At 40.6% G+C, this 19,145-nt stretch overlaps 1 protein-coding gene across 1 annotated transcript; it reads left to right on the forward strand.

Moving 5' to 3' along the window:
* The first annotated feature begins 17,611 nt into the window (after positions 1–17,611).
* LOC109425900 (gonadal protein gdl) lies at positions 17,612–19,130 on the forward strand. The gene is made up of 3 exons (XM_019701276.3): positions 17,612–17,920; positions 17,987–18,147; positions 18,208–19,130. Exons 1-3 carry the CDS (start codon positions 17,706–17,708, stop codon positions 18,483–18,485), a joined length of 654 nt encoding a protein of 217 aa, XP_019556821.1. The 5' UTR covers positions 17,612–17,705; the 3' UTR covers positions 18,486–19,130.
* Positions 19,131–19,145: the final 15 nt, after the last annotated feature.

The following is a 19,145-nucleotide window of genomic DNA, read 5'->3' on the forward strand; positions in this document are numbered from 1 at the left end:
AAAGCACAAAGATTTGGGACTAATCTCTGACTCTTAGACAAGACTGACGCAATCCTCCAATGGTCGAGCACTGTCCTGGTCACGTCCTTGCGACTGCTGAGGAATGGGAAAGGATGGTTAGTTTTGGACACCTATGAAAAATGTAGACAACTCTACGATCTCTCAGGCCTAGGTGTCACGGGAATTTGGGTGTTGTTAGTGGAAGGGTAAACTCCAAAGGATACGCTTGGTTAACGTTTTGGCACACCATTGTTAGACCGCTTCGAATCAGTTGTCTGTCCAATTCATCCTCGTCATCTTGTTGGCATTTGGTTGAATTACTAGATTCTTCGGTTGATAATCTGAAATATAAAAGAATATTAACATCGTACGTCAAATAAGCTACACATTAGTGATACGCTCGCCACAGTGACATATTTTTAAAATATTATTTATGTCGTGCGATACATTTACCTGAATCCTGCTGAAATAAAATGTTAATTGGCAGTACATTGAACCACAAATACTACAAAACACAAGGAAAAGAGCATCAAACTTTGATCTTGGAATATTTAAAATTACGGTAAATATCAAGATCAAAATTTGATTTGGTAGATCTTACACCGCAACGCACCATTCTAAGGTAATCTACCCACGTCACGGGGTAAATGGACAATCGGTTCAAATTTCACCAAAATTTCATATATTTTTTTGCAAACCTCAGAATCATCAGCCGTTATACCTATCGTAAGATAGTTGAAGTAAAAAGTTATAAAAAAATATTTTATATCAATAAAATATAATTTACATCCTCGTTTTTTACACTATTGGGCAATTCTCGCTGAGACCGGCCCACTATTTACACCTTGTCTTCAAAAATGTTTAAGGTGCCGATTTTCTGAAAGCCCTCGCTAAAAAAGTAAGAAAAATACATTTGTTTACTCAAATTGATGGACCCCCCGTTAGTTAGAACCACAACAATTTTTGCAGACCCCTCGATTTTGGTCAAATGGTGGCTCACTTAAACCGTTGAAACTCAAAAGTTTCTCCAAAAACCACCTCAAAACGAATTGTTGTTGAAAAGAGGAAAGATAGAGCTACTATTTACAATAATAAAAAGTTGGGTCGGCCATATTGATTTCGGCCGCCATCTTGGATTTTTATACCAAAACAGTTTTTTCACCATGAGGGCAACCACCGATTTTCAAAATTTTTGCATCAATTGAAAGCTAAGGCATTTATACATAACATATCAAAAAATTAGAGATGTCTTTTTTTCCTATCAAAAGTTATCTGCAGGTTCGTAAATTAAGCCACGTTTTCTCCATACATTTCCACGCGCACCGGCAACGACATGCAACAGCATCCGAGTTTACGCCTGCATGTATACACAAAGGCGCGTGCCGCAAAATTTGGCCAAATCGGAGGTTCGTTTCCGTTTTTGACTGTTTCTCAATGATTACTTTCATAACTTTTATAGTGTTTTGAAAAGCTTAAACCTTCAGCTTTCCATTAGTGGAGTCAGAATTTAAATTCGTGTTCGTAAACACTGCGAAAAACGTTGCATTTATGTAAACGGCCACCACTGGGCCCAGTGCGCAAAAGTGGCATGATTTACAAAACGGAAGATAACTTTTGAAAGAAGAAAAAGACATCGCTAATTTTTTGAGATGTTATGTATAAATGTCTCAGCTTTCAATTGATGCAAAGATTTTGATAATCGGTGGTTGCCGTCATGGTGAAAAAAATGTTTAGGTATAAAAATCCAAGATGGCGGCCAAAATCAATATGGCCGACCCAACTTTTTATTATCGTTAATAGTAGCTCTAACTTTCCTCTTTTCAACAACAATTCGTTTTGAGGTGGTTTTTGGAGAAACTTTCGGGTTATAACGGTTTAAATGAGCCACCATTTGACCAAAATCGAGGGGTCTGCAAAAATTGTTGTGGCTCTAACTAACGGGGGGTCCACCAATTTGAGTAAACAAATGTATTTTTCTTACTTTTTTAGCGAGGGCTTTCAGAAAATCGGCACCCTCAACATTTTTGAAGATAAGGTGTAAATAGTGGGCCGGTCTCAGCGAGAATTACCCTATTTTTTAAATAATTATTTAAGTATGTTTCAAAGTTTGTATTAAAAGTTTGAAAACAACAAAATAAAGGTATCGTATGAAATTTGATAGTTTGTATTGACGGTTTTCCCCCTTATCGAACGCGACGATTTGAATCCGTCGCGGATGAAACCGTCGCCAGAGTCGTCGCAGCCAATCAGCAGGCAGGAGTCTTACGTTTCTCCGATCTCACTAACACAAACAGCAGCAGAGGTGGTGCTTGATTCGTTGCGATGATTCAGAAATGACGACTCGAAGTTGACAGCGCGTTTTGTTATGAAAGCAACATACAATATTTAAAAACATAGAAACAATAAGCTGTTATATAACTTTTAACGAGATGTTCATTTTACTCCATCGATTGTCAATTTTACCCCACCAATTTTTTTCACGCTATTTTGATGCACGATTTGGTGAAGAAAATAATCAAAGAAAACAATATTTTTTAAATGCAACCCCTTACAAGATTTCTAGAGTATATCATAACCTTCCATGTTACTCGGAAAAGCAGATGGATTTTGCCGCATGTCCGCGGGAAACGACCAAAATGCTTAGGCTGTCCACTTTACCCCCACCACCCCTATCGTGTATGCTTCTTACATACATATTTTTTATGCATGCATAAAAACTTACAAATTATAAGGAAATCATTATAACAATTCGTTGCATAAATAACTATTGTAAAATCTTAAAAAAACGTAGCTGCCAAACTCCCCTCCAGTGATGGAATTACTCTCATCATGAAGCAATTCGCGAGTGTAAAGCCAACACAAGGCTTCCTCACGATTCCGAGAGTAAAAAGTGTAGCAGCTTCGCGAATCACATTCGCCTTGACGGAGGTTCTGAGAGAATTGCGCTGTGCGTGAAAACATTTTTTTTACCATGGGAAAGGATAGGAGCTGCGTTTTCAAATGCTTCTAAAATATTTTAGGGGCTTCAGATTGAAAAAAAAATGTTAATGTTGTGCAATATACTTTCAATTAGCCACACTATAACTGGTTTTAGACAAAAACTTTTGCATTTGCAAAAACTTGCCAGCTTCGTTTACTCACGAATAAAGAAGTGCGAGTATTCTCGGGTCCCTGTTGTTCACGAGTAGGTTTGTTTTGGTTTGTGTCTGCTCAGCTGCAATCTTCATCATGTTCCATCTCCGCTCCCCTCCTCCTCCCGTAAGCCGAATCTATTTCTAGTGGATTACTAATTAACGAAGAAATTTTACGACGAAATTATCACAGAATGGTCTTGGTCTTGGTTTTTTTGGTATGCTTATGAAAAAATCAATTTGGAATCGCCGGCCGTGTATGGGAAACTGAAAAAAATTCGCTCCACTATATATGTATTTTTTCCGTTTCTGAATCCGAAAAGAGGTCACCCTGCACAAGCCATGCATTAGACGCCGCCTTATCGATAAGCGCTGTGGTTTCATCATACTTCGACTCAGAGTACATGATGTGTTTTTTTTTACTGGACAACAGCTGAATTAATCTATTGTTAAGTTGTTAACCATAATGTTCTGTGCTAAATCACCACTGCTGAATAGGAGTCGAAGTCTGATCATTATTGAACCACGGGAAGTTTTGATTTGAGCGCTGCAATTCATTATCTCTAAGATGGCACAGATAGGAAGGCATGCGGCTGGCAATCGAGTCTCGAGTTCGAATCTTGAATTGGGTAAATGTATGTGTAATTATTATTTCACAATAATTATTCACAGCGCAGCATAAGTGTCAATCATAAACTCTCGTGGAAATTGATAAAAATGCATTTTATTCATTTTTAATCATTATTGTCAAAGCTGAATAACAGCTTTACTATATAGTTGTAGATCGATTTAACAATAAGCAGTTCAGTTGGTACACAACACTATGCTTTATAGTTTCTCCAAATTTGTTTCAACAAAACCCGAAAAAATGTTGTGTCTGAAAATTATCCAAATGTTTTAATTGATTCGTCGTAAAGGTGCTTACAAAATGAGTGATTTTTATTTGGGTACTTCACGTACAGTGCGATACATTTCGAAAAGGATCCAGCTTTATACGAAATATGCACGCAGCTGCTGGATATGGGAGGCACATAGTGCCTGGATGACTCTCTCGATGAACTACTTTGGGTGGCAGTTGGAAACCGCAATTAATACTGCTTGTTCAAGCGGCTCGAGGTCAGTCTTGGCCCACTTTACCACCCCAAAGCTGTTGATCGACAGGGGCACAGCAAACGTGTTGATCGTCTTCACCTTGTTGCCGGCTGACAGAATGCTTCTCAGAACACAATATGCAAGAACTTGTCCTGCAGCTCCTGTTACCGTTTTTGGTACGGCCTTCTAGTCAGCGAGGAGCAGAACTAAGCCCTCCCTCAGTCGATGGTATATAGCTGTATATAGCAACGGCAGCCTCTTTGAGTCAATGAGTCCCCGGATCATTTGAAGTTATTTCGAGTTTTTCAGACCTTGCGAATCACTAAAGATTGGATGTGAGATTAGAAAGAATTTAATTACTCACTACTAGATGAACCGTTACAGCGAGAAAAGCGTAGGTGGGTGGCAGAAGATGATAGGTTGAACGTGGTACGCTTTGCTGAAATAATAATAGCGACGGTGGCTTGAAGACTGTTGAAGAAGATGGGCAGCGAAGGTGGTTGATATAGCACAGATGGTTTCAGCGAGGTACGCCGCGCGTCCCTTACCGCGTTAATGCAGGGCTCTGGCGCGGCGGACCTATTTTCCCGTGCAACTTGTGGGATCAAACATGAAAAATTCTATCAATAAAAATTAAAACTAGGGAGCAAGTGGACGTGGCGAGACAAACCCCTTCGCAAGAAGTGGGTTGGCGAGGTCTCCGTTAAGAAGAAGCGAGGAGGTAGGAGCGGGAAGCTGCGCACGCAGCTCCAGCGTGAGAGCTCTGATTCGTTCCCCTAGCTTGCCAGGGAAGATAGTGGCGGAACGCGGTTTATGAGGGCCATCAACCAAACACAAGGAGGGCTGTCTGCAATGGGGGTGGCTGAGCTGTGCAGCAGCTTGCATCCAAGAAGTTCAACATAAGCAAGAACCTTGAAACGGTTGCGACTTCATAAGTCGATAGACGATGCCAAGCAGGATCACGAGAGACTCGTGAAAACTGCAGTAGCGGTAGAACCGGCGAAAGCAAAGGTTACGAAGTCTACCCCGACGGAGGCCTTCGCTTTCGCAGGAAGCCCAAAAGTTGTGGTAGATGCGACTGCTTTTGATAAGCGCTCGCAGAAGTGGGTGAGGTACTGAGGCAGCCGTCAGGTGAGGAGCTGTCTAGCGGTACCCGCAATGCTAGGCGGATACTAACCCCGAAAATCGGCAGTAATGTCGTAATGTTGGACCCCTGCCAAGCGTTCCGAAAAGCTGGAAAAGGTGGGCCCGTCTCGGATGGAAGGGAACAGGGGGTTGCGACCGTTGTTAGGCCCTCAACAGCCACAGAGTAGGGCGAACCAAAGGGGAGGACCCCCCCCCCCCCTTGGACTAAAGTTAATCGTAAGAGGAAGAAGAAAAAACCGCTTGTTGAGGAAGCTAGGGACGCCAAACCAAGAAGGTGTAAGAGGGTAAGTGCCAAGCGCAAGAAAGGCGACGCGCTCGTCATCAAGACCGAACAGTCTAAGTACTCGCATGTCTTGAAGGTGATGCAAAGCGATGCCAAGCTCGTGGATCCGGGAGCCGACGTGCGCAGTATTAGGCGTACACTCGTACGTGTGAAATGATCCTAGAGCTCAAGCGCGACAAGGAGCGAAAGGGTGCCGCCTACAAAAATCTGGTGGATTTGGTCCTTGGCGAAGGGGTCGAGGTTAGGGCTCTTACAGTAGTGACGATTCTGAAGATGAAAAACCTAGGCGAGATCGCCGAAGCGGAAGAGCTCGCCACCACACTGTGGCAACAGCACGAGGAACAGGTGGCCACCGTAGCCGTTCTGCTACAAAAGGAACCGGGAGGGATACAGCTAGGTGTAGCCTTGGTACAGTTACCTGTGGCGGACGTAAATAAGTCCGTTAAAGTAAGGAAGCTGAAGGTGGGCTGGTCAGTATGCTAACATATCTTTCATGAGCCGACGGAGGTTTGCTTCAGGTGTCTGCAACCAGGACACAAGTCATGGGACTGCAAAGTCCCTGACAGGAGCAAGCTATGCAGGCGATACGGCACCGCAGGCCATAAGGCACAAGGCTGCGCGAGTCCACCCATATGTTTGAATTGTTTTGGGAAATTCGTGAACAACAGCGCCGTGAAGTAGCTGAACCTCATCATCTGCATCATAGCGAACCCATACCGAGTACCCGCCGGCAACGGCAATTGGATAACGGATGGGTTCAGAAAAATGGCTGCGGTATGGACAACGGGTAAATACCCCATTCAGGAGTTGGTGTCTTCTACCTATGAGGGCTTCGTGGTCGCCAAAATAAACGGGGTCTTCTTTTGTACATTCTTCTGCACATCCGCGGTGGTTGATCGAGCAGTTCACGCAGATGCTGGACTGTATCGCTAGTGACTCCAATGACTGGACCTTTGAATAGGTGAAGTCGGTCGTTGACATTGGCCATCCTAGATGTCGACTTGGCTAATGTAGGCGTAACTACTGCAAGGCACCCCCTAGAATTTGAAAGCATTACTATGAAATATGGGATGATGAATGAAGAATGGATGAACTAATGAATATTTAAACACGAAAGTTGTTGTTTTTCGGATAACCAGCCGAAATGGTATGTTAGACATACGTAATGACTGAAGTTCATAGGCACAATATGTGTTGAAAAATGGACAAATTGAGTGGAAAAGTTGCGAAAAAATCCACGTAGTTCTGGTGGGGGTCTCCCCAGGTTCAGACAGGGCGCGTAACGAACTCCGCCACAGAACAAGTAACAATTCTGTGAAGTAGAAAGCCAACCTGAATCCAACGCCCACCTCACCCCACGCTCTTTCCTCGCAATTCACCATCTCCTTCGGCCCTTTAGATGTGCCGAGCACGATCTGAGGATGAGCGAAACGATCGGTGGGTTGTTCGCCGCTGCCAAAATTGCGCTGAAGACCGAGATAAGGGCAAGTGAAAAGGCCTGCTTTGAGGGTCTCTATCAAAGTGCAAATGAGAATCCGTGAGGTGATGCCTACATGATCGTGATGGCCAAGTCGAGAGATGTAATGGCTCTTATAGAGCAATCTTCAGAGATGCTATAAGGGATCATCGGGGGCTTTTTTCGCGTCATGATCCTAGTCCTTGGTCTCCCTTCGTAGGACAACCGGGGACTGGGGCTTGCGATGAGGAGTGGGCCACTGATATGGAACTTGCTGGGAATAGCAAAGTAAGGCCCCAGGTCTGGACGGAGTTCTGTTCTATTGCCAAAGGCGAGGAAACCACCCGGAGACACGTCGGCATATATAGACCAATATGCTTGATCGGGGCGGAAGATGCTCGAAAAGATCATCCTCAATAAAATGTTGAGGCACACCGAGATATAAATGGTCTCTCGAACAACCAGTTCGGCTTCCGGAAGGGGAGGTTGACCGTAAATGCTATCCTTTCGGTTACAGAAACCGCTGAGATAGTGCTTCGGCGTAAGAGGAAGGGGATTTGCTACTGTGCAGAAGCGACTCTGGATGTATTGCCAGTTGGCCGGCTATTGCCGATGCGCTCCTTCGTCTGGGGATACCCGGGTACCTGTACAAAATTCTCGGAAGTTACTTCCAGAATCGAGTACTAGTTTATGACACGGAGATGGGTCGGAAGTGCTTTCACATAACCTCAGCAAGGTTCCACACTGTGTCCGGTGTTATGAAATGTCGAGGTGTTGAGTTCCCGGTGAGAGTCAAGATCGTCGGCTTGGCTGACGACATTACGCTGGAAGTCCACGGCGAATCGATCGAAGAAGTGGAATTGACTGCTGGCTGCCCACTCGATCGCGGTTGTGGAGGAGTGGATGAGAACTGGGGTTGGCTCACCACAAAACTGAGGTGGTGGTTGTGAACAACCGAAAGTCGGAGCAGCAAGCGGTGATCAGTGCAGGCGATTGCACAATCACTTCGAAGTGCTCCGTCCAACACTTAAGGAGGAAAATCAATGATGAGCTTTTACGCTGATAAATGACTGAAAATGATTGCACCAAAAATTCATTACCATATTATTTTGTCCAAAGAACTACCCCAGTTTCCTGTTTTCAAAAGTTTCAGAAATTTCTTCAGAGACTTTTTAGGGTGTGTTTTTACCAGTCCTGTCATAAATTGTTCTAAACATATTTTTCAGAATTTCGTAGAGATGTTTTCAGTAGCATCAAACAAGTTCCTTGTAAATTCGTCCAGTGATGTGTCTAGTAGTTATATAGGCCTAGCAAATATTTTTTTACTTCTTTGTGTTACTGGTTCGTGGCGAGTAATCTTAATGCCGACAAAAAAAGGAGATTTGCTTTGTGAACGATGGGCGTTTGTTGTCCAGCTTAGGAGCGGTTCCCGACAGTCTATACTGCCGATTTTCCGAGCATTTTTAAAGAAAAAGAAAAATGTTCATCATGTTTCTTCGGAAATCTGAGCAGGTGATGTCAGGTCCAGTGAGCCAGCCATTATAAGTATAAAACACGGCAAGTCAACGAAAGAATATGATTTGGTGCCGAAAACTGTTTCCGAATATGTTTTAATTTAACCAACTTGAAACTGTGTCACATGTTTGCACATATTATCAACCACACGCTCATTTTTTTGCAATTTGCAGTTTAAGTTGCTAAATTTGGCCTATGTCGTACATATCGCAATGTCAAGAAAATCGTAGTATTACCTATTATTTTTTCAGCCAACAAATGACATATTCACTGCTGGAAAAAAATCATGCAATCGTAATCATCATCGCACGTGCGTTTAATGTTCATTATTAAGATTTGAGAGACTACACACACTGGTTAACATAAATAGGTAAGAAATTATAATTCTTCAGTAATACATTTTAGTAATAAAGATATGAATTATGAGTTTAAAAAGCATATAGTGCAAACTCATCGGGTACTGTATAAAGTGCAGCAACCTATAGACTGCTATAGGTTGTTGATTGCTGTTTTTCTAACCACCAACGCTCTACGCATTGCTTAAAAAAACATCTTCAAACTCAACGGTTTTTTTTCTCTTGTCCAGTTCCAAGAACTCAACATGTGTGTCAATCGACTTTTGCTGCATTCTTCGGTGAAAATGTTTCACTTTATCGCAAACACAAACACACCCCCGTCTGGATGCATTCTTGCAGTTTCACATTCCACATCTTTCTCTATTTTTACCCTCGAAAAAAATCCAACAAAAATTCCATCCCTGCTACCTGCTAGCTGACTCCCGCCCTCGGCTCGCTCACAGAAATAGGTGCCGTTCAGTTCTAGTTCAACTCTTGTTACCTATACGTAGTTCGTACCCATCGATCGTGTCTACCTCCGCGATGGAAGTAGTCGAGTGGATCAGTGCCATTCTGGTAACGATCGTCATCAAAATATCTTGGACCTTACGGCAAACGATGGAGTCGATGGAGCAGGTGAACACCCATCCCTCGATGGCACCGGACGACTCGCTCTACTACACGGCGTACATCGAGGTCGAGGACTTTTCCGAGGAGGCGAACGAGAACGAAAATAATTCAAACCTGGAACGATCGCAACGGTCGCTTGGTGGTTCGCCCAAGGAAGCGGTGAAAACTATTGCAACTTCCACGCCGCGAGCGAAAAACGGAACCGCAGTGCAAATGATTGTCTCGCCGGGGTTTTCCGATATTGAGGAAGCTCCAAAGGACACCTCACCGGATAAGGAACGCTGCGAGGGCGAGCTGGTTGAACGGTTTTGCATGATGAAAATGCCAACCGAGGAAGATGCCGAAGCGATCCGGACTACTTTCGCTCGGGGGAAGATTTCGCCGGAAACGGAGATTAAGTATCGGAAGTTTCTGCAGTCTTCACCGTCGGCAGGAAGAAGTAAGACCTCCAAGGGTACACTGCGAAAGAATATAAGACTGTGATACTAGTATTGGTAGCTTAGAGGTAAGAATAGACTAGGAATCAACTCTTCCATTAGTTTATAGTGAGCCTGAGTTTAAGTAAAGATCCCATTTGTTATAGTAATACGGCCTTTCATTGTTTGACCAAATGTTGAAGAACTGCGATTTGTCAGTTAGATAGATGCATAATTGATCGGACAAATGCCGATTTTCATACAAAATGTTTCAGACGCTGTAAGTATGGTTAATTGCTTTGATGGGTTGAGGTCAATTTTTGACACGGAGCACCAATATATTAAAATATGCAAAAGTTTGTCTGATCAATTGCGCACCACAGTGTAAATATGTTCGAAACGATCTTTCAATAGAGATAAAAAAAAAACGAATGTAATAGCATGCTAGAAAAGCTGCAGCTTGCAAATCTTTCTTCAATAAAGTATGAAATTGATAATTATTTCTGGTATATAAATTTGTGGATAACTAGTTCTCAAATAATACAAAGTGGATTTCTACACTGTCTTGTGAGAAAAAAAAAAACATTCAAACTCTATACGGTCACAAATATAGAAGCAGTATTAATAGAGACACCGGCGTATGTCTGGTACATTTCTCTAAAGAGCAAAACAAGAATGACTGGTTTCAGCGAGTTCATGTACACGTGATAACAATTTAAATCGAATCAATATAAGATTAGATCAATTACGTTTAGATAGAACGTAGGAATATGAAAGCCTGAGATACAAAGCCTCACATTAGCTACAATTGCAAGCAACAAACTATTTTGCTGTATAAGAGTTTAGGAAAGATTTCCTCCGAAAGCGTTTACTCGAGATGCTGTTATGAATTAGGCTGCTTCATTTGTTAGCAGTGAATCACCATAGTACAGCTACTGTTGGAAAATTAATAAAAATCTACCTTAGTTTTTTTACCTCATTTACATAGAGTAAGATATGCTTACCTAACAACTTCAGCACTGCTCATTATGGTTCTGCTATTTTTTTTCTCGTTTTTACTCCAGCAGCTGTTTCTTAGGCTGATAAAATAATTACTTCCAATAACTTCAACAATAGTAATTTTATGCATGATTCGTTGATAATAAAGATGAAACACACATAAAAATGTACAGCTTTTGATTGCATGCACAAAAATAGCTGAAAAAATAGCATTAGAGTAAAGTGGGGCAAAAGTTCGAGTGGGGCAAGAGTTGCTTTTGAAGTTTTTGAGCTCAATTCAAATTATTTCTTTCGGGTGTCAAGGTTGCTCGAACCCTTTTTGAAAAAGAGTCTTTCACTTCAAAAATTATGAAAATTGATCAATATTTCGAGAAGTTGTGACAAAATGTTGGTTTTTGATCAAAAAATTGTAACATGCGATGGCTCTTCCAACGCATGGAATGAAATTTTAATGAAATCGAATTCGATATTTTATTTTGGGGCGTAACTAGGTATATTTTGAAGATTCTCTAGCATGTATAACTTTTTGCAAAAAAGATTTGGAAATCGTATTTTACACATAGTGGGGCAAAAGTTCGAATTGTGGGGCAAAAGTTCGAGTCATGTGGCAACTTCAGGTAGAAACCTAAAATTCTGCAAAATGTGCATATTATCTCTAAGAGTGATGGAATTAGTGAGAAAATTCGATTAAAGTTGAAAAAAAAATGTTGTTTTATCTGAATTTGGCGGAAAACTACTAATTTTTGGTGTAGTAAATTTAACCCTGATTTGGGTAAAATCCAAATCGAATTTTAAAGTGTATTCCAGATCTAACATCAAATATTAAGTGGTTTCAGGTATTCCTATTACCAAAGTGTCAAAATAGTGTGCTACGGTTAGCGAAATTCCACAAACACTAGATTCGAACTTTTGCCCCAGTGGTGGGGCAAGAGTTCAAATAAAACACACTCATACAAAAAGTGTTGCAACTCAAAATTGAAAAGACATTTGGCGTAACTTTGTTTAGCAAACTTTTAGCTCATGGATGGTAGAATCACCACACGGTATTTATTTATTTTTATCTGTTTCGATTTTTTGAAATAGGTTGAATTATCAACTAAGGTCGAACTTTTGCCCCACCTTACTCTATGTGTAGTAAATACCATACAAATTTCATCAAAATCGGTTTAGTATTGGCGCAGGTATTATGATTTTGGAAACTTTGGGCACCCATTTTAAAAATTATTTTTACTCATCAAAACGTCTGAAAATTTGAGTTCTCCAAGTAATGCATAAGAAGTAATGAAATCATCAAAATCGGTTCAGTACTTTTTTTACCAAAACGTTTTTTTAATTTTGGACACTTCTTAACATTTAAAATCAGATTAAAATTGTTGTGTTAAATTGTTTTCAGTGATTATTTCAGCCATTTTGATTGAATACTCTCAAAGTTAGAGCACTTTGAACTTCACTATACAAAAAAAAAACATATCTGGTTATTGTGACATAGTGCTTCATATATATCTATAACTTATTAACGGTTAGATCAAATTGAGTGAATACCCAATAAAAATGGTTTTTGAGAGTATATATAAGAGTGAGTGATTGGTGAACCACAGTCATTTATCGAATCAAATAAGCATCCTTTTGTGGAATTCTATCTGGAATTTCTACACTGAGGATACTGCAACTCCGAAAATCATACGAATCAACTATGATTTTTTGCCAGAAGAATTTCTTGCGAAAATCATAGTTACGAACTTTGATTTTGGATTCAAAGCACCAACTATTATTGCCATACTGTTACTGCATAAGTTTCATAACACTCACGTATGAAAACCATACCGATAACGTGTAAAATCTGAAATAATTTCGTATGACTATCATACATATTTTTATGAAATATTTTGCACAAATTTAAAAAAAAATCGCAACCTGCAATCGAACCAGGAACGTCAAGGTTGGCAAGTGCGTGCTTTACTCATTCGCCCATCGACGCTTCGGAAGTTGAAGTGGTTAGAAGCCAATAAAAGGTTTTGTTGTTTTTTAAAAATGGTGTTTCATAGCACATCTTATGATTTTCATACGATGCTTCTTATGAGATTTTTCATACGGCAAGTCTTATGGATTTCGCTTTTCAATGTATGAAAAGCATACGAGAACTATGAAATGATGAAAAAAAATAAAAATTACTGATTCATAAGATGCAAACTATGAAAAGCATACGAACAGTATCCTCAGTGTACCAATTACAAATTTCTGCATTTCTGAAGAACTCTTCAAGGAAATTATGGGAGAATTCTTCCGAAGCTTTCTTCTGGAACTTATCTAAGGGTTCCATAAGCAATTTCTTCAGGTATTAAAATGATTATTTCTCCGGCAATTCGTTGAGAAACCATGTAGGGTATCGCGCCACTTGGGCGGTGGCTTCTATATTCGTCTGTTTTCCACTATAACTCAGTCAATTTTGAACCAATTGACTTGAATTGTTGTACACGGGTAGATACTATACCTATCTCACCACATTCCAAAAGTTGTGTCAATTGGTTCAAATTTGACTGAGTTATAGTGGAAAACAGACGAATATAGAAGCCACCGCCCAAGTGGCGCGATTCCCTAAGTGATTTTTTTTAGGAAATGCCCTAAATGCCCTAATTGCCCTAAATAACACAGCGCAACATTTTTTTGTCTCAAGAACAAACTTATGTGTCTCTGACAGATTTTGGGCCGCTGAATCCGAATCCGGGCTCAGATTTGCTCCAGTATGTCACAATTTTAAGCTATATTTCAATAAATAGGGTAAAATATGCTATTTTGGGCTTTTTTACTGCAAGCCATTAAGCATAGAAATATATTTTTCAAGCAATCAAAGGATAAATTGGTCAATTCTTCTTCTTCTTCTTTATGGCTCTACGTCCCCGCTGGGACTTGGCCTGCCTCGCTTCAACTTAGTGTTCTTTGAGCACTTCCACAGTTATTAATTGAAGGGTTCCTTTGCCTGCCATTGCATGAATTTGTATATTGGGAAGCAAGTACAATGATACACTATGCCTAGAGAGTCGAGAAAATTTTCCCGACTGGAACGGGAATCGAACCCGCCGTTTCCGGATTGGCTAACTGAAGACCCTAAATTCATCAATTAAAATCTAAATTAACGGTTTATGCAAAATATTTCGTTTTACCATTTCAAATTTGATAGTTTAAGGACTTTATGTCAGTAAGTAAACTTGCATGCAACTTTTGGAGGGTGACTTGTATGGGAAATATCGTACCTAACATAAATCGCTTAAAATTATCAAATTCGATTTGGTAAAATGAAATATTTTGCCTGAGTCGTTAATTTAGATGTTAATTGACCAATTAATTCTTTGATTGGTTAAAAAAAAAATATTTCCATGCTTAATGGCTTGCAGTCAAAAAAGTCCAAAATCGCATATTTGGCCCTATAAATTGAGGTATAGCTCAAAATTGTGACGTGCTGGAGCAAATCTGAGCCCGGATTCGGATTCAGCGGCCCAAAATCTATCAAAAACACATAAGTTTGCTCCTGAGATAAACCAAAAGTTATTTTTTTACGCTGTGAATGCTTCCATGGATTCTGGGACTATTTTCTATAGCAATTCTTCGGGGAATTTATCCAGGAATTTTATCGAGAATTTATCCAGGAATTCTGCCAGAATTTCTTTAGGGAATTTTTTGGAAATTTATCTATGAATCCTTGGATTATTTTTTGATTAATTTGTAGAATAAATCTTCTAAGGATTCTCAAGAAATTCAATACTTGTTTTAAGTATTCATATGAGATTTTTACAACAATTCCGTGTTTACTTTTATTCAGTGATTCGTATAGAAATACTTTCGGAAATCTCCTTCAGGAATTAATCCAGGCATTTTTCGGTAATGCATGCAATGGAACCACCAGGATTCCCTTAGTATACTGTTGAAAAAGTTTCTCATCATGCAGCTCGTTGATGCTCATTTGAATAAATTTCCAAATAACAATAAAGAAGAATAACAACAAGCCAAAACAGTAGCTAGACAACTACTGTAGAATCTTTTAACAAAGGTGGTGAATTGAGACACGAAGCAAAGGGCTGAAAGTCTCTGAAATAAAGACAAATCAAAAAGACAAGGTGGGGAATTAATTATGGGCGACGAATGCTCATCCCGTATAGCTTAAGTTTGACTCATCGAGCGTTGTACGAATCAGCACAATCAAATTAGTTTCGTCAGAAAACCGTATTCTACAATTATCATTTCTTTTCACTGAATCGCATGTAACTTTAAAATCAATTGAATTTTCAATCAAGATTTTTCGCAGAGTTAACACTTGAATCGTCATAGATCGGAATTACAAATTACAATACATGATATAGTTCTATACGCCGAGTTTAGGAGTGATAATCCTCGGTAATTGGTGCACTTCAATTTGTGTTGTTTTTTGTACAGAGGGCAAATGAGGGCCCCCAGCCAGGTAGCAGGTAGTTCTTCTTCCCATGTCTTCAACAGAGTATGGTGATGTATTTCGTGCAGCTGCATACTTCTCTGATTGAAAAGTTCAACCGAGAGTTCATCCTTTCCAGCCCTTTCTGTTCCTCAACTCCTTGATTGCTTTCTTTACCTCATCTAGCATTGGGAGCTCCAATCTTGTGGGAGTGTCCAACCTTGTTCAGAGTCACTTTTGCCTGATCTGTACGTTGACGCGCTAACGTTCTCTCTATTGATCAAAGTCTCGAAATAATCTCCCGTATCAGTAAGTTACCATCACGATCAGTGCACTGCACATGACTGAATACGGCGTTGTTGGTCTCCGCACGTCATCTCCAGTTTGGTAAAATTTCTGCATATCATTGGGTTTCATAATGTTATGCGCCTCAGTAATGACACTCTCTTCTCACTGCTACTCATTTCTGCGGTGAATTCTTTTCTCGGATGCTCTCACTTCCTTGTACCACTCTTCATTCTGTGGGGTATCAGCTGGCTTCTAGCTACGTACTTCTCATCCATCACATCAAACTAACCATTTCTTCAATCCAGTTAGCCTAGTGGTTAAGGCAATCCAGTTAGCCTAGTGATTAAGCCTATGGATCGCCAATCCGGAGGCGGCGGGTTCGATTCCCGTTACGGTCGGGAAAATTTTGTCGACTCCCTGGGCATAGTGTAACATTGTACTTGCCTCACAATATAGAAATTCATGCAATGGCAGGCAAAGGAAGCCTTTCAATTAATAACTGTGGAAGTGCTCAAAGGAACACCACAGAGAACAGACATCCAGGCTAGAACAAATTTCATTCGGAAGGTTGTGTAAGGATTTGAATCTTTACTTGAGTAAGGTTGCAAACCAATACACGATGACAACACTAACGCCACCAAACACCATATTGCCACGGTCAGTGGTGAATTGAAACATTTCAAGTGGTGAATTAAATTAGTATGGGAAATTAACCGATTGCAGCGCCACGCTATTGCCACTTGTATTGCCGATTTCAAATGGCCGTTAAATTCCTTACACAGTTTCGGAAGTGGACTTGGATGTCTGTTCTCTGTGGGAACGCTAAGTTGAAGTGACGCAGGCCAAGTCCCAGTGGGGACGTAGAGCCATAGAGAAGAAGAAAAAGAACCAATCAACTTCCGTGTTGCTGTCGCGGTAACTGCTCCGTTGATAGAATCACACCGATATTTGATATAAGTGTTGGCAATAGGAGCCATTTCCAATCACGTCATCGCTGCTATGCTCACCACAACCGTCTGCAGCTCACGAATCAAAAGACTCTCTCGTACGGATTCATTTAGAGTCCTATCACAGAGAAACAGACGTCACACTCTACTCACTTCCCATCGATTGCTTTTTTAACGGTTGATTCAAATATTCGGTAGTTGGTCAATTGGCTAGCCGCGGCGCTGGCAACGTTTTACTCCTGTTTGACATTTGCTCACTACCGTCATCTAGTGGTGGCTTGTCCAAACATGGCATGATTAGCATTGGGCGATTACGATTTTGTGACGATGATTTTTAATATAATTGTTCTAAGTGTTACGTCTGTTTCTCTGGGGTCCTATAATTCCATGTACCGACTTTCCAATCGTTGTCCTTATTTCTTTGGCGGGTTGGTTGTCGTAAGGGACGTACCTCCTCAATCTAGCTGAAGTCAGACGAACAACACTGCCTAGGCTGCACTAGCCACTAAGCACTAAACTGTTAGCTGGCGGTCTTTGCCATCGACAGACTCGTGGAAGCACGAGGTATGAACTGACTGTATGTATGACTTGACCTAATGTTGGACGCTTCTTTCAGGTTGATAACTCATCAATTTGTGTTTTTGTACAATGTTTGAAAACTTCAACCTTCTTGGGGGACAGCTTATCATTCAAAAGCGTACGAATAATTTTGGCATGATTGTTTTAAAGCCAGGAATTTCATTTTGCAATGTTTAACATGTTGCATTTCATTTTTTTTTAATAATAGGGAAGACCTAGTGTATAACTTTTTAAATTGTGTAACTTTTCCTTCCGTGCTTAAAAAGCATCTCATTAAATTCACCAAACTCACCCCGCTACTCACTACAAATTCACCACGCCACTCACACTGTCTCATATAATCAAATGTCAAAGAAACATTTGTTGTTTACCAACAACTGCGAAGTACATTTCGTTTGTAGAACAAGTACAATTGTCGGCAATTTTACTACATATCGCATTTAAAACACTCAAACCAAACTCAGAATGGACATCGAACAGCAGGAAGCGCTACCCAGCACGCAGGAAACGATTGAGGCTGAAGATGAGGGCCTCTCGCAAGACTCACAAGCCGACAGCCAGCAAAGCGCGACCGACCCGGAAGCACTAGCGGAGGAACCCTACCAAAGCCAGGAGTTTCTACAGCGGAAGCTGTACTTTCTGCTGGAACAGCTGAAGAAGATGCACGCCACGCTACCGGAGTAAGTACTCTCAAATAAGTTTTAATTATGGAATTTTTAATATCAATTGAACGTTCATTCGCCAAGACAATTCCAACTGCGAATTTCCTACGAACTGTTGGCCGGGCTGGCCAACTCGCTGTTGAACGACACAATCTTCGAGATCGTGAAAGGCCTGATGGAGATCCAACATGTGACCGAGAAGCATCTGATGCAGGTTCGGGAGAAGGTCGAAAACGATCATCAGCGTGAGTTTTTTTCGGTAACAGTATATGAAGATTGTTCAAAATTATGTGAGATTTTTTCAGTGGAAGTCAAACAGTGGGAATCGAAGATCCAGGACCCGGAAGAGCTGGAGCACATCATCGCGCTGATGAAGATCAAACACACTAAGAACATGAAGGAAACCGACATGAAGCTGGTGCTGCATCTGGACCAGAAGGTTAAGGATCAGCAGTCGACGCTGGAGAAGGCCGGCGTTCCCGGGTTCTACGTGTCGGACAATCCGATGGAGATCAAAATTCAGATGTATTTGTTGGATTTTATTTTGCGGTTGTCGCGGCTGAAGTTCGAGCCGAATAAATAGCATTCGGTGGAGGATGCGGCGGCCGCAATTTCGGGATAAGACTGATTGATGGTTGTAGGAGATGGGACATGTTTTGTTTAAATGAATACATTTCAGCATTTAATGCGTTAACAAATGAAATTTAAAGTGCAAAACTGCACAACACACGTTGTTATTTCTGCAAGATCTTGAAATTTTTTCTTGTATTTTCTGCAGTATTGTATTGGAAATCGTTGAGGAAAATCCTGACGATACGAATACAACAGGCGAAATTCCCAGTAATCTACACACATTGTTTCCGAGAAAATCTGAAAAGTTTCTGATAGATTTGCAGCTCAAACATCATCTAAAAAGTTTCTGAGATTTCCTGAGTATTTGTTAGTAGAGCTCATAATAAAGTTTTCAACAGTATCCATGAAACAATTGTCAAAAGTTTACCTAGAATAGTTTGGCACTTTTTAGAAGTACAACTGCTAGAGCTATCCTGGAAAAGTGTTTTGTAGAAACCCTGTTTTTAAAAGGAATTCTAAATGCAATAAATATTAGGCAAAATTCTTTTCAAGAGAAGTTGCAGATGGCTATAATTTTGATAGAAGTTTTGAATAGAATCTTGCATGCAATATTTCCTAGTATCCCCTCCTCAACGTTTTCTACATCTCCACCACCAAAACTTACACATAC

This window comes from Aedes albopictus, chromosome 3 (assembly GCF_035046485.1).
Source record: "Aedes albopictus strain Foshan chromosome 3, AalbF5, whole genome shotgun sequence".
Lineage (NCBI taxonomy): Eukaryota > Metazoa > Arthropoda > Insecta > Diptera > Culicidae > Aedes > Aedes albopictus.